We start from the raw sequence: 14,929 nt of genomic DNA on the forward strand, positions 1-14,929 counted from the left end.
CTGCTCGGGACCCCATCCAGCCCAGTCTTGAATACTTCAGTGGAGGGGGCAGTGGAGCAGTCCCAAGACAGAGCGCTGAGGGGCTCATCGCCAGTCTCTGTCTGGACATAGAGCTGTTGACCTCTCCTGTCTGGCTGCATCCATCCAGCCAGTTCCTTACCCACTGAATGGACCTTCCGTCAAGTCCATCTGTCTCGAATTTGGAGATAAGGATGTCATGTAGAACCCATATTGAATGCCTTCCACAGATTGATGACATCTATTAGTCTTCTCTGGTTGTCTTGTTGACTACTGCTGTCACTCTGTCGTCTACGACAGATTGGTCAGGCATGATTGCTGGCTGCCTTGTGTCACCTCCTTGTCTCATAGGTGCCTCGTTGACTACTGCTGTCACTCTGTCGTAGAAGGCTGCCAGATTGGTCAGGCATGATTGCTGGCTGCCTTGTGTCACCTCCTTGTCTCATAGGTGCCTTAGTATTTCTTCTGGAAGGATCTGCACCATGATCTTGCCAGCCACAGAGGTGGGGTTTCCTGGTCTCCAGTTCCCTGGGTCTTCCTTTCTCCCCTTTTTGAAAATAGGGGCAGTGTTTCCCTTTTTCCAGTCAGTGGGGACTTCCCCTAGCTGCCATGACTTCAGATCCGGTGGACAGTGGTTTGGCAACATGAGCCGGTTGTCTCAGGACTCTGTAATGTGGATCTTCAGATGCCATAGACTTGTGGCTGTTCAGCTTTCTCTAGTTGTGAACCTGCTCTTTGCTTATGCTGGGAGGGAGTTTGCTTTCCCACACAAGAATGTAGTGGATCAGGAAATAGAGAGAAGTGGGAGGGAGGCCTGACTACCAGTGAAGACTGAGACAACAAATGCAGTACTTCATCCTTTTCCATATCAGTTGCCACCAATTCTTGTTTATTAGGGAGCATTCACTCTCCTTGGTCTTTTTTTGTGACATGTCTACTTACACAGTCCCTCTTGTTATTCTTTGCACCTCATGCCAAGGCCTGTCTGGCTTTGCCTTGGCTTTTCTGTTCTTTAGAGGTTTTTTACTGGCACAGTGTCTCATGTAACACCTTCAGCAATTTCTGTGTTTGAATATCTGAAATGTATGATAAATTTCAACAAGATGCAAGACTAGAACATGCTGAAAAATTGACAGATAAAACAGTCACCGATTCTATAGCCATTTAGTTCTTGCAAGGTTGCCTGAAATTAAGGTGTACGTATATTAATTGGAGTGGTATTTCTGCTGTAATACAAACTTTGCCTGTAGTTTGAAGTGTACAAGGAAGCAGAGGCCCAGAAATATAAATTGTATGTTGTACTGTCATTTAAATATGACTTCTCAAAACAGGTTTATCATTAACAAAGCTGTTGACCTGCTTTGGAGGATTTCAAGAGGTAGGCTGTGTAATAGGATTTTGGTTATTCTTTTCCCTTTGGTTTGATAATCCTAATGCTGCTGCATACTGAATCTCATCTCAAGCTCTGGGAAAAAGATTTAAAATGCTAGAGAAGAAAGTTGTGGCCCAGTAGGAAAATTTACTCAAAGGATATAGATGGTTCTGCTTTCTTGCACTAGACAGTCAAAAACATTATCTTCTTTCAATATAGAAATTTCAGTTTGTTCTAACTGCAGAATTTAAATGGCATTAGCAAGTTTACATAGTCTTTAAATAGTGTTCATTAATATAAATCAAGAATTTGTCAAGAATAGATTGTTTGAAATTAGTCTAATATTTCTGGTATTGGAGTACTTGCCTTGGAAAGCCCAATTTCAGATTTCTCACATGGCTGTAGAGTTAGTGGGGTTAGATCATGGGCTCCAGATACCTACTAAAAGGTGGGTGTAATTGATAATTAGTTAGAGAACTGGGGTAAAAGTAGTAGGGGTACAGACTGAAAATTCATACACACCATGCTTCAGTGAAATTATGCAGATAGAAAAATAGGGTGTAGTTCAGCAAGGATTGACAAACTTTTTTGTTTTCTTTAGATCGGAATACTCAATTTCATAGTTACAGTATGGAGATTGACTGATCAGACCCTACAATAAAACAAGCAAGCTAACAAGTAGTGGGGTAATTGTCATTGTCACACAACACCTCTCTTGTGTGATGCCCAGAAGACAGCATGTTCATGAGACACAAAGTAGTTTTTCTTGTATCCATCCCCAGTAATGCCTTGGCTTTTTCTTAGATGACTGGTTCTACAAAAGTGCTAGTTTCTGTGAGTGGACATTGCTATATTTATCTAGTTATCCTTAAAAGCTTGTTTCCCCAGTTCTTTTCATTTCCCCAGTGTCCCAGACCAAGGAGGAAGTTCAGGTCTGCAGTTTATGGTTGGAAAAGTGCTCTAAAACAAGCAAACACACGGTCAGGAAGGGTGTAAGAGGGAGTGCAGACCCAGAGGTGGAGACGAAGATCACTGAGCACACATGTCATGTTCTGGGGAAGGCTGCCAGTTCCATGGTAGCCAGCTGACCACCAGAGGTAGAAAAGAGGTTGTCAAGAGTGGGGAGGGAGTTATTTTCATATAGTTTCCTCTTTCTTCACAGAACAGTGGCAAAGGTCTTGTACAAGGGCTTGTACTGGTAGAGATAGAAATGGAGAAAGCTGGCTTTGTATGAAAGAACCTCTCAGAATTCAGACATCAGCTGTCTTTTACTTCCAGTTGTTAGAAGCACCTTCCACTGGTAATCTGAGGTTCCTAGGTAGGAGGCTGTTTTTTATAGATCTGAAGAAGTTTTCATGGCAGTCTTCTGTGTTGCTTTTTTAAAAGAGATGTTCTGGTTCAGGTAAGGAGTAAGGCTGGGAGTAATTTTGTTCCCTTTGTACAGAGAGTTAAAATGCGTAATTAAGATGTTCCCCTGTAAATTTGTAGCTTATAAATATTTCCAATAAATGAATTGGATTCTTCCAAGGTCTCAGTTGAGCATAAATGTGTGTAGTACCAATCACAGCTGAATAAAGGCTGATCTGCTTTTTCTGAGCCTTATGTTCTTAGACTTATAAATTTTGAAGTTCGGAAGTTTAAAATACTAAGCTCAATTCTATGAAGAAAGGAAAAGCTGATGTTACGGTTTAAATTGCAGATCTGAACATGGAGTTTTAGTCCCCTTAAGAACCCTGTGTGTGGACTGTTACTTAATACTGCACTTCAGTTTGCTGATCTCCAAAAGGATGGTGATGCATCTTTTGGCAAGATTTAGAAAAACATGATGACTATCTTGGGTAGAAGACACTGTTTGCATTGTATTTGCTCCAATTTCTTTTAGAACAGATGCCCCTAAAAAGCTATATAGCTAGCCTTGTGTGTTCCTGTGGTTTTCTTTGTGGGAGGCTGTGGCTTTTGTGCTGCAGTATCTGAAAGAAGGACTTCTACTTATGAAAGTTGTTTTGCATCAGCTGGTCCTGTTAAGTGGTGTAGGTGGCTTAGGAGAAGAGGTTAAAAGCAAGAGTATAACATAAGATTATTAAGATTACTTCCAAAAGTAGAAGTAAATTAAGTAAATGAAAATGGTAGTTTTGATCTCTTTGGAAATCTCTTTGGAGTTTAAGCTCCAGTGGAGAAGCAGTGTGAGGAAAGAAGTTAAGGCCTGTGAAAAAAGAACAAACCACTGGCTCTAATAGAGAAAGCAAAGCATAGTAAAAGCTTTGTTTGGGAGCCAAACTTGCATTTCTCCCCAGCAATGAATTTTGAAAGTTTAAAAGCACTCAGAATCAAGAGACAATTCACAGGAGCCAGAAGTGTTCAAAACAGAGCTACAGTTGGCAATTTAAGTATTTACCAGAATTGTTGTGAAAGCCTTTCTTGAGGTTCTTCAGTATTAAAATCAAGAAACCTGATTATGGACAAGTACTTTGTATTTCACCAGCTCTAGGGCTTTAAACATAATGTTATGGTTGACATTCTCTCATGGAAAATCAGGGGCAAATTAAGTTTGGGTTTTTTTCCTTTTAAGCAACTCATCTACCTTCTGACACACACAATCCACTGGGTAGATTTCTAGATTCACTGGTAAAATTCTTAAAGCTAATAGCAGTGTAGTTTGTGCCTCCTCTAAATAGTATTTATTGCTAACCGTTTTGAGATTCTTAAACCACTGCTTATTTCAGAAGTGGTTTGGATTTTTTTCCCACTCAGCTTGTGGGTAGGTTTCTGAAAAACCTATCTTTTCTCAGTTTGGAAGAAGTATTAATTGGTTTTCTGCAGGGATGCCAAGACACTTTTCAACACATAGTAGAAAGGGCTCAGTGATAGTTCTTTTTTCTGTGTATTCTTAAACTTTACCACAGTGGCTGAAATCCCCAAAGAAGAGATTACCTTAATGCAGAAGCCATAGTGGTAAGTTCCTCCATTATACTGGTTGGTAACTGTCCCTGCATTTTGTTTCAGGTTCTCCTCGATGAACTTTCATCCACTAAATACTGGGTATCCATGCACGTCTCAGACCATAGTGGATTTCATTACCGCCAGTTTTTACTCAGTTCCTTGCTACGTAGAACGGTGACTGACAAAAACATTCTGGTACAAAATCAAGCGGTAAATGAACAAAACCCTAGCGTTCAGAAGGAGGAAGAGAGTGAAGGGACAGAAGCTGCCTGTGCAGAGGAGCAAAGTGCGGATCTCGCCCGCCATTTAGATGAAGAGATGGAACTCTGCAGTGAACTGATTGATAGTTACCCAGGGCATGAAACATTGTGGTGTCACAGGTAAGAGGACTTGGTCAAAATAATTTCCTTCTGGTTTGTGGATGATTTTTCACATGGTATTTCCAAACAAATTGTTCTGGTTTTAGGAAGTACCACTCAATAAAAGGTTTTTAAGCTACTATGTATTAAGCATTTGGAAAATGTTCAAGAGCATAATCAGAGCTATTGTGTGGGAAATTTGATTTGGCTTAAATATTTTGTGGTGTAAGCTCCACTTGACCTTGTAATTTGTGCAAGAGACACAAGATGCTGGTAATTAGCCTTCTCACACTTTAAATGTTTAAACACCAAAAAATGAACAAAACGTCAACAGAAGATTGGGTGCAGAAAATGTTTGTTTTACTAGCTGGGTGCAAGTTCCTGAGTAAGTAACAAGAGATTTGCCAAAGTGACATGGAGCCCTTTCTAGTACAGTGTGTGCAGAGACAGCAGATTTTGTATCTATGAGGGAAATCTGGTGGGATGGTAAATGAATTGAAACAGTTCAGCAGCAGGTTATTTTCAATGCATGACTTTTTTTTTTCTTCTTTTCTTTTCCTTTGAAGAAGGTGTGTATTCTACCTTCAGCAGCACTTAAGCAACAAACTTCCTCTCGTGAGTGGAGTGCTATCATCTGTGGACAGCAGTGATGAAAGTCTGAATAATTCCCACCACAGTCCTGCAAAAAGTCACATGGCACAAGCTATGGATGTTGATGGTTTGAATGAACCCAGCAGCAAACAAGGTTATACCCAAGAAACAAAACGCCTGAAGCGTGCTCCTGTGCAGGACTCTCTTGGTCCAGAAATGGAATTCCGGTTTGTTGATAAAGTATTATCAACTTGTAGGGATGTAGACCAAGCCAGGTTTGCTACGGCCTATAGAAAATGGTTAGTTACTTTTTTAGGTCAGTGAAGGAAATGTCAAAAGCTTTCAGGGTTCTTCTCTTAGTGCAATATTCTCTTTTCAGACACAAATGCATGTCTTGGTTGCAAGTATTAGCTAACTGTGTTTCTCTCTCTTTTAATCGTCAGTCATAAAGCTAAATTTCAGACATCTGTCACTTTATTAAAGAACTGGCATATGTTTTTAGTAAGCAAATGCAGTTTGTTACTTAATCTCTCAAAGAAATCACTCTTACCAGCTTCCTACCATGACGTTTTCGTTTTTTTTAACTTCTGCATTAAGGTGGACTCTGAATCATTTGACTATAAAAAAAAAAAAAGAGGTAAAAGAAAAAAAATTGAAATGCTTGTGAAACAGAGTGTCTGAGAAAATGGGAGAATCTGTCAGTATCAGCTAAACCTGTTCCCACTTTGTTCTTGTATGGCATCATACCTTACGGGATCCAGACTATATTTGATGAGTGCTATTGTTTTTGTATAGCAGTCTTTGGTAGAACACCAGAATACAGTGTTTGTTTCTGAAGGCTTCAGTAACAGTTTTGGAGCTGTGATGCCTTTTAATATTTTAACATGGTTTTTGTTTGCTTATAAATTGTCATGTTAGCTTGATAGGAAAGTCTGTAAGGTTGAAGTCTTGATAAGCAGATACAGGAAAATGTGGCAGAAAATAGTTCAAACACATGTTCACCCACAGCCATGGCTGTATTTGTGAATCATTTTCTTAAAACAGACTACCTTAATTTCTTACTTGGTGTTTATTTATTTATTTTATCTCAACAATCTAGATTTAATCACATTTGATACACATTTCTGAATGTCTTTTTTACACTACAGATTCTCACCCTGCCAAATCACACATTGATAACTTGAGCTTAATCAAGACCCTACAAGTCCAATATTGGATGGAGTAAAAAGTAGCTCTTCCAACTGATGATTGAGACTATACAGTTAAAAAAATGAGTGACAGCAAGGAGGAGTTAACCCTTCCCTTCTGTTTTTTGAAGAGCTTCAGTCTTTGTTGTTTTGGTTTTCTATTTTTACTCTTGAAGAAGAGCCCAACTCCAACCATACATCTCTGTTTACGTGACTGTAAATTTTAAGGGAGTTTGAAATCAATTATGAATGGTGTATTTTGTCATTTCCTTAGAATTTGCTGTAAAAGGGATTTTTTACACTAGTAGAATTGTGCTGGTACACAGACCCAGGGAAAATATTCTATAACTGTTGAAGTCCATACAATTGCAACATTGCCTCTCTTAAATGCAGACTATTCTCTGGGGGGATTAGATTTTCAAGTTAGTGTCCTTGCCATAATTGCTTTATTTATCTTCTGCCCCATATGTCTCTTGACCATAAGTTTCATGATGCTGTTTTTGTTGGGCAGAGAGAGAAACAATGAGGGAGGAAGAAGCACAGGTGGCCTGCTCAAAAGATGTCACTTTGAATCAAAAAAGCACTCAAAATGTGAAGTTCCTGCACTTCTATATAGTTTGATGAATGGAGTTTGCTCTTGCATTTCAAAATGAAAACAGACCATCTCCAGTCTTTGAGAGTATGTTCATGATTCATTTCAGGCACAAAAGTAGCAAAAAATGTCATTTCTAAATGTACACTATACTGTTTACAGTACATAAATAAGACTGATCCAGGCTTGAGCATCTCCATGTCAAAGCTTTGTTTCAGAGGGCATCTACACCTGCCTCTCCATATGTATGCACGTATTATATGCATACGTTAGCTTTGAGGTGCTGTAGGATGCTGTGGTGGTTTGGTTGATGGTTTTAGTTGCAGAAAACAATTGTTGTCTGAAGGAGGTGTGGGATTGGCTTGAGAGCCCGGTTTTGTCATAGGATGTTGCCTCAATGATCACTGACAAATGGGTAGGTTCAAGTACAAACAGGAGTCTGAACTTAAGAACTTAACTTGAGCAAGAGCTTTTACACATCCCAGGAGACCTGATATTTAGTGAAGGTGGATGATATGTTAAATTATGTGTAGTAGCCTGGGTCAGCTTGATTAACATTAATGACTCGTATGAACCTGGAAAGTCTGAAGTCAAGGGGGCAGTGTATTAAAGATCAGGTTCTTGGTCTTAGATTACTTTGTAATGTATTTGTGTGTTCTGTTTACCTTGGCAAAATGTACATGTTTATGAGAAAAATATTAGTGATAGGAGCAATCTTGGAAGTGGGAGCATGATAAGACACATTTCTTGAACTGTGGAAGGGAAGAGATTATCTCTTCTTGCACTGGAAAGACTGGCTTTCAGAAGAAAATACTAATATTAGAATCCGACTTGAAACTCATTATATAGTTCTTCCAGGCTATAATCTGGAGTCTTAGCATTCTCACAGCTGTACTGTGGAAGTTCTGTTCTTTTGTACTTGACATCATAAACATTTAAGCAGGTGCCCTCATATACATGTGTATAGTTCCTATTCATGTCAGCACAAGTGATGCATTCTTGTAGGATGACAAGATTTGGTCCTATGTAACTGAATAGAGTTGCATTGAATTTTAGTACTTGAAAATGTTCTGAGAACTCTGATTAGAGATGATGCTGATATTCTTACTGCTTTTGTAAAACAGTGATGGCTGTAGTTAACCCATGAGTGTGGGTTTTTAAAGTGCACCCGATGGAAATATTCCCCTGCACTCTATTTTTTAAATCCAGTTGGAATAGTTACATTTAGAAATGTTTGCAGACCTGAAAACCTAAATAGTGAAATTGAAACAAGTCCTATCTTTCTGTTTGAAGGAAATGCAAAAAGCAAGTTGTTAAATTTGAGCTTTAATTTTTTAACAGTAACAATATAAATTATATAAAGGAAAATAATATCTAAATTGCTTCGACCTGTCCTGAAGCCTCATGCATGAAACTATTGAAGAGGTACTTCTAACATATTGCATTAAGCTCAAAACTGATGTGAAGTTCTGGAACTATGATCTTTGCAGCATACCTGTCAACCACTTGGTGTTACTGCAGAGTCCCATTTGGGCACTGCTTGAAAAATAGAAAGTGGCTTTAGGCCATTGGTAGTTAATGAGCACGGCTACTTTGCATAAGGCATTTCAGCTGTTTTGTGTTTCAGAGATCAGAGACTAATAATTTAGTCAGTGAGCATTCCTGCAGAGAAAATGTCCAGCAAAAGCTGCAGAATTCAAAGCTCTCTCTCTGAAGTTTCTTCAAATACAAAATCAAACTTTGTACATCTTTAAACATCTTAATGTAAAGTACAGCATCTTTCCTGATTTTGTCTTCTGCTGTAGTATGTGTCATTTGAATTGATTCTTTTTGTTCACTGGATTAGTCTTTATGGAAATTTGTTTGTACTGGAAACAAAGGGTTTCGAGGAACAAATGTAATTTGAAACTACAGAATTTGGAACAGAAGGAACCACATTTTAACGTGGTAAATTCTCAGCTGCTAAATACAGTTACTGTTATTTCACTGGCATTTTTTTTGTCTTGTGTGTTACAGTCACTGGAGAAACATGCAGCATTAAAGACAGCTACAATAATGAACTTGTATGAAGTCATTGGAATGCATTGTTACAGCTGCTCTGATTAATATTCTTAATGTACTCATGTGTGCATATTTGTGTTTTATTGACCGCTTACATATTCTTTATACAAAATCCATGTGTCATTTAAATAGGGGATAAAGCAACTTGTCAGTTTATGCTATTTGATTAATTACCTTGTATGTAATATGCTTTAAGACAAATAAGCAAAGTGATAATATAGTGAGAAACCTTAGATTTTTGTCTTATAATGAAAATTTCTGGCATTTCTAGTTTTATTCTAGTGCTGCTTAATTAGAATGTGTAGCTAGACTTTATGGATGGGAATGATTTTTTTCCTAAGTAGATAGTTAATGAATTTTTAAAACAGTACTGTATAATATTGATGAACAGAAAGAAAGAGTTTTGGAAGGTTTGTCTGCATAACCAGACTCAAAAAGCATACTTTTTTCAAGAACATATAATACATTGAGCAAAATATGAGTACCAGAGAATAATTTAGGTTGTGAGTCATTAGAGATTTGATGATTAAATTTTTGGACAAGTTGTTGTTTGCTTAGTTTTGTTTTGCCTTCTATAAGGGAAGAGTGCTTTTTGTTTGTTTTGTTTTTTTTTTAATCTAGTAGGAGGTGAACCATTGCACTTACAATATGGAGAGAAAAACTCATAACTGCTGAATTGTGTCTCATAGAGCAATTTTGGAAAAAGCAATGAACTGACACTGAAACATAGATGTCACTTCAAATGCAACTTTGCACTCATTGGATGATGAGAGATATGTGTAATTAGATCTTACTATTTCATTAGTGTCAGGTACAAAAAATAGGGTGTAACTCACCAATTCTCAAATGCACTTAACATTCAAGTTAGTTTCGAAGGAAGTTCAGTGTCCCTGTCTATGATAATTTTCCTTGTGTAGTCAGAGGTATGTTTCTTTTCAGCCTCTTCTCTATTCTTCCAACCAGCAAAGAAGAATGTAGCAAAACATTGGTGAGGTGGCCTAATTTCATGTTTGAGTAACTCTTGACTACCTCCCAAAAAGTACTTTGACTGATGACCGTTAGTGGAGTTCATCAGGCTCAGTTATTTCAGAACCTCATGCTAGGCCTATGTCCTCTTTCAGATGTGAAAAACAAGAGCTTTGTCAATCTATCAAGTTTTCCAGGGACAGTTTGAAGAGAACAGAAAAAATACTGTAGTTAAAGTTGGAAAAACTAGAATTAGCATAAATTTTCATTTGTCTTTTCCTCTGAAGAAGCAACTCTGGTGCTCAAAAATGGAGGAATTATGCTTCCAGGGAATTCCATATATTACGCTTTTGAACTGCAGATCTGACACTTCCTAGTGGCTTTTGCTTAGCTTGTAATGTTACTTCTCAGGGCATAGTCTATTATAGTGAATTAGGGTGCATTTTTACAGTTTATAATTATTGATTAAAAAGGAAAAAGAGCTAAACATGTAACTGGCTTTTAATTACTATTTTTTTGTCTAGCATAGTATTTTATAATCTACCCACATACCAACACTGTACCCAGTAATATACAGTAGACCTCACCATCTCATCTGCTTCATACTGTTATTCTGTTGAATTGCTGTTGCAGTCTTGCAAGAAGCTCCTGACAGTGTTTGATTTATTCTCTGAGTTTCCTAGTAATATTCAGTAAAGTAGTTATATCTCAAAGTATGTTGTAATGATGGGGAAGCTTTTTACAGCATCTGTGTTGATGCACCATAGGTCTTAGATTCAGTATTTAAAAACCTTTTATTAGGATTCTAAATCTTTTTTGATAGCTGTCAAACTCTTACATGCAACAGAATTATTCTGGAAAACAGAATTCTTAAGTGAAGTCTGGTTTGTTAAATATCTTTATCTGCACCATCTGGAACCTGCTGTACATGCTACTGTATAGACAGAGGTGGGGAGAACCCACAGTGAGGTGCGTGTTCTCTTCATGAGATATTTTCTGAATGGCATATAATTATGGTTAAACAAAGATGGATGAGGTACACCTGTCTGTTCATTGTGAATAAAGTTATTAAATTGGTACATCATTAATATGGTAAGATTTGCTGAATGGCTGCATGTAATGAGTAGGTAAAAGGAATGTGTTTTTTTAATCTGCTGTTAAAAAAATCACATAAATGATAAGAGGTACCAGAATTTGTTCTTAGAAAGCAAAATGTACCTACTGTGTTCATTCCCTTTTGTATCAGTTTTTCTTTTTTGAAGTAGCTACATTTAAAACTGAAAGGTGTACTTGGGAACACACTTAACTTCATATAATCTTGTTACTTTCATATAATCAATAGAGGTCTTATTAAATGTTTTGAAGTAGCATTAAGATCCAAGGTAGTGACAGCACTACAGTGTTCAAGTGAGCCAATAAACTCTAATTTTGTAATATCATTGTGTTCATCAAAGTACTATTCTATGTAGGGAAATGTTTATTTTATCAAGATTTGTGCAAAAATATTTAATTCTCATAGCTTTTTAATTAGGGGGATATACAACTAGTTTTGAACATAATATTTTGCAATATTTTTTCTATGAAAATTTCTCAGATGCACAGTTGTGACCATTGTAAATTTTATGTAGATTTTCAAGATGAATTAGATAAATCATAAATTTTGTAGCAGAAAGAGTAAAATTATGACAGGACAGTAAGACACTGAAAAGTAATCTGCTAAATGACCAGTGTTATACAGGATAGTGAATGTAAAGCATTGTTTGTTTTTCACTGGCCTTACTTTGTCATAGGATGAATTCCTGTCAGATGGGGATTATTGTCTTTTTTTTTTTTTTTGGGGGGGGGGTAATCAGTAGAGAATTTATCTGTGAATAAATTATCTATATTTATTCTCCCACAGTAAGTGTGCATGTATGTGTGAATGGATGGATGGCGGAACTGTATTTATGTCCTGTGAACACTGCAAAAATCATCCACCTTTGGCTACCTGCTGACAGACCCCTCCATGGATGATCAGTCCTGAGTCTGAGTCTGAGTTTAGCAGGGTCAGTGCCAGGTTGTCTGGTGAAAGCAGTGAGATCCATTGCTTCTCCTCTCTGTCTTAATCTGCCTGATTATTGTTATACTTGGGCAAATGCCTGCACACACCAACCAAATCATTAGTGGTGGTGTTATTCCAAGTGCTTGTAGAGAGTATTTGAGATTGTGAAAGAGTTTGTCAGGTCTTGCAAGTGGGGAAAATTTGGGGGTGCTCAGTCAATACCCAGGGGATACTTTTCATGAGTTCTCAAGAAAGGAAATGCACATGTATGTTTTGCATGAGTGCTTTAGCATCATAGGAGACTTAAGAAAAGTATAACTAATGACTTAAATTGGTGTTTAAAAACAAACAAGTAGTCTTTTTGGTACTTTGTTTTCAGTATTTTTCTCACGTTATTTTGTTAAAATAAATCACATAAAATATTCTCAGAATTACTCTTAATTTTGAGTGTCTTCTGATTTTGAATTATTTGATTTGAGACCTCTCCTTAAATGAAGCAATTTTACTGGGAAATGCTAGCATCTTTCCTGTTTCCTCTTAGACAATGTGATTCATTCCAAGTGTCCTGAAATGAGCACCTGAAATTACAGGGCATTACTGAAAGTATTGTTTATTATCCTAAATGCAAAGCTTAAAAAAGCTTCTCTCATATACTTAGTTTTCTTTTTTTTTTTCTTTCATTTTTTCTTACTAGCTGCTAGACAGAAAGAGTAAGTATGAGCAGTCTTGGTTTACTTAATTTGGGTGTTCATTATTTCAGAAAGAAGTAAGTAATAAACCCACCAGAGTCCTTGTATAGAAGTAATTTACAGGATCTGGTTATTTGTTTATGATCTGAATGCTTTATTTTTACATCTATTGAAATCAGTTTTGAAATTCCTACCAACTTCATTGACTTCAGATCAGGCCATGCTGTGGAGAGAGTACCAGCCTCTACCTGATAGCCATGACGTATTTAGTGTGATGAATTATAAGGGACTTGTTTGTCTGTCACAAATGGTTGTATTTATGGCTTCAATTAAAAAACCAGTTTGTGTAGTATATACTCATTAGCACTGTGGAAAAGGAACCATTATGGTTCTGGAATGTTAGTGGTTTAACAGGGCAGCTAGAGAAATACTAGGGGTACTACAGGGTATCAGTAGCTAAGGAAGCTTCCTTTTCCCCTCTGTTTTTTTCTTCCCCTCTGTTCTCTCCTTTCCTTCTCTCTCCCAGTTTCCTCCACCTCCTGCCCCCGCTCAAAACTCCCCATTCTCCTCCCTACCTCCACGATTTTTCATCTTTGCTAGTGGCAAAAAGTTTCATACAATGTGCCTGTGTGCAAACCAGGATAACACTTTAGTTTTGGAAGTATTGCATATCAATAGCAGATAGATATCAGTGCTTGAGGTTTGTGCAAGATATTTAGGGATGACTGGTGAGCTTTTAAGTGCTAGGTGATAACTGATGCAATATTGAACAGGAATGTCTTAATGAACAGTGGATGGCCTGAGTGTTGCTCAGTTGTTCTCCAGGCGTGCTCTCTGTATTATGGTCAACAATAAATTGCACATTTGTCACCCTTCCATCTCCACAAATGCTTATCACTAGTTAATAGCTAATCTGCTTTGTAAAATGCATCTACATAATGTTGATTTGAGATGTTCTACAATTATTTGTTGTTATCTAGAATTAGATAACTTCCACCATGACTTTAGTCCTCCTTCAGTGGAGCCTGGCCAAGTATAGATTTTCATTGTTATAAACTGGTTTTGCTGTGAAGGATATTTGAAAATCCACCATATAAAACATGCATTTTCCTGATGTCTAGTTAGAAACATAGAAGGGCATCTTAGCACTGTTTTCCATTTGTGCACACTGAGTTTTACCTTGTTTATCTCAAGTATTTTGTATTGCATGTTAATTAAATTTTTGCATATCCTAGTAGTACAAAATTACTTACAAAATAAAAAAGAGCACCCTTACAATTCTAACTATTCTATGCAGATGTCTTCCAAAATTTACAGGTACAATTTTGATGGTTGGTTAACAGATTTTTTTCACTTATTTATCAGCAGACTTGTTTTTATATGTGTTAGTGATGAAATGGACTAAGCACCGCTATAAGCTATTGTATTTCTGTAGAAAATGGAAAATAGTGTAATATTGTTTTTGTTAAATGTTGGCAGTTTATAAATAAACTTTTCATCTCCTAAAAAACCTTTGTTTTGTGACAACACTGAACTCCATTTTCATTCATTGTGCAACAGACACCCCTTGTAATTACTGCTAATCTCTGCTAATCTTCCTTTGACAGGAGCTTCATCTTCTCTTGTGAATTAAGTGATGATAGCAAACTTACTTTTGGTTCTTTTAAACACTGACACTTAGGCCTTTTTCAGAAGCTTTCCTAGGCCTTTGTTTAATAAAAGGAGAGAGATGAACAGGAGTTAGTTCTTTCTAAGATTCTTCTTTCTGGCAATATACAGCTGATAGAGTTGCAGAACTTGGACAGCTGGTTGCTGCTTATGTTTTTCCAACTTTTTAAAATTTCAGCATGATGTTCTGTGATGTGCTTGCCTTTTTTAAAATCTGGAAGCAACCAGAAGAACTTGTGTCAGTCTTTCTAGGTTCCATACAATTTCTGTGCTGTTATAATTGAAGGGAAATCATTTCCCAGATATTAAAAGCAGGTAATTGACCTCTTGTGTTAAGAGGTCAATTGATTCTTGGATTCATATTAAAGGTAAATGTAATATCGATGTACTACTATACATGGTACTTTAATTCCAGTTGACTGCCTTTAGAACAGAAATTCTGCTG

The 14,929-nt window shown here is 37.1% G+C and overlaps 1 protein-coding gene across 2 annotated transcripts in view; it reads left to right on the forward strand.

Moving 5' to 3' along the window:
- The window catches only part of PTAR1 (protein prenyltransferase alpha subunit repeat containing 1), a 35,830-nt gene extending 21,504 nt beyond the window's left edge, over positions 1-14,326 (forward strand). The window contains exons 6-7 of one of the 2 annotated variants that reach the window (XM_039710059.1): positions 4,394-4,710; positions 5,259-14,326. In XM_039710059.1, the coding sequence (XP_039565993.1) occupies positions 4,394-4,710; positions 5,259-5,604 (663 nt within the window). In that variant the 3' untranslated portion in view covers positions 5,605-14,326. Of the gene's footprint in view, positions 1-4,393; positions 4,711-5,255 lie in introns of both variants that reach the window. The other variant, XM_039710058.1, reaches the window with a different exon arrangement.
- The last annotated feature ends 603 nt before the right edge of the window (positions 14,327-14,929 follow it).

This window comes from Passer montanus, unplaced genomic scaffold (genome assembly GCF_014805655.1).
Source record: "Passer montanus isolate IOZ18808 unplaced genomic scaffold, ASM1480565v1 scaffold222, whole genome shotgun sequence".
NCBI lineage: Eukaryota > Metazoa > Chordata > Aves > Passeriformes > Passeridae > Passer > Passer montanus.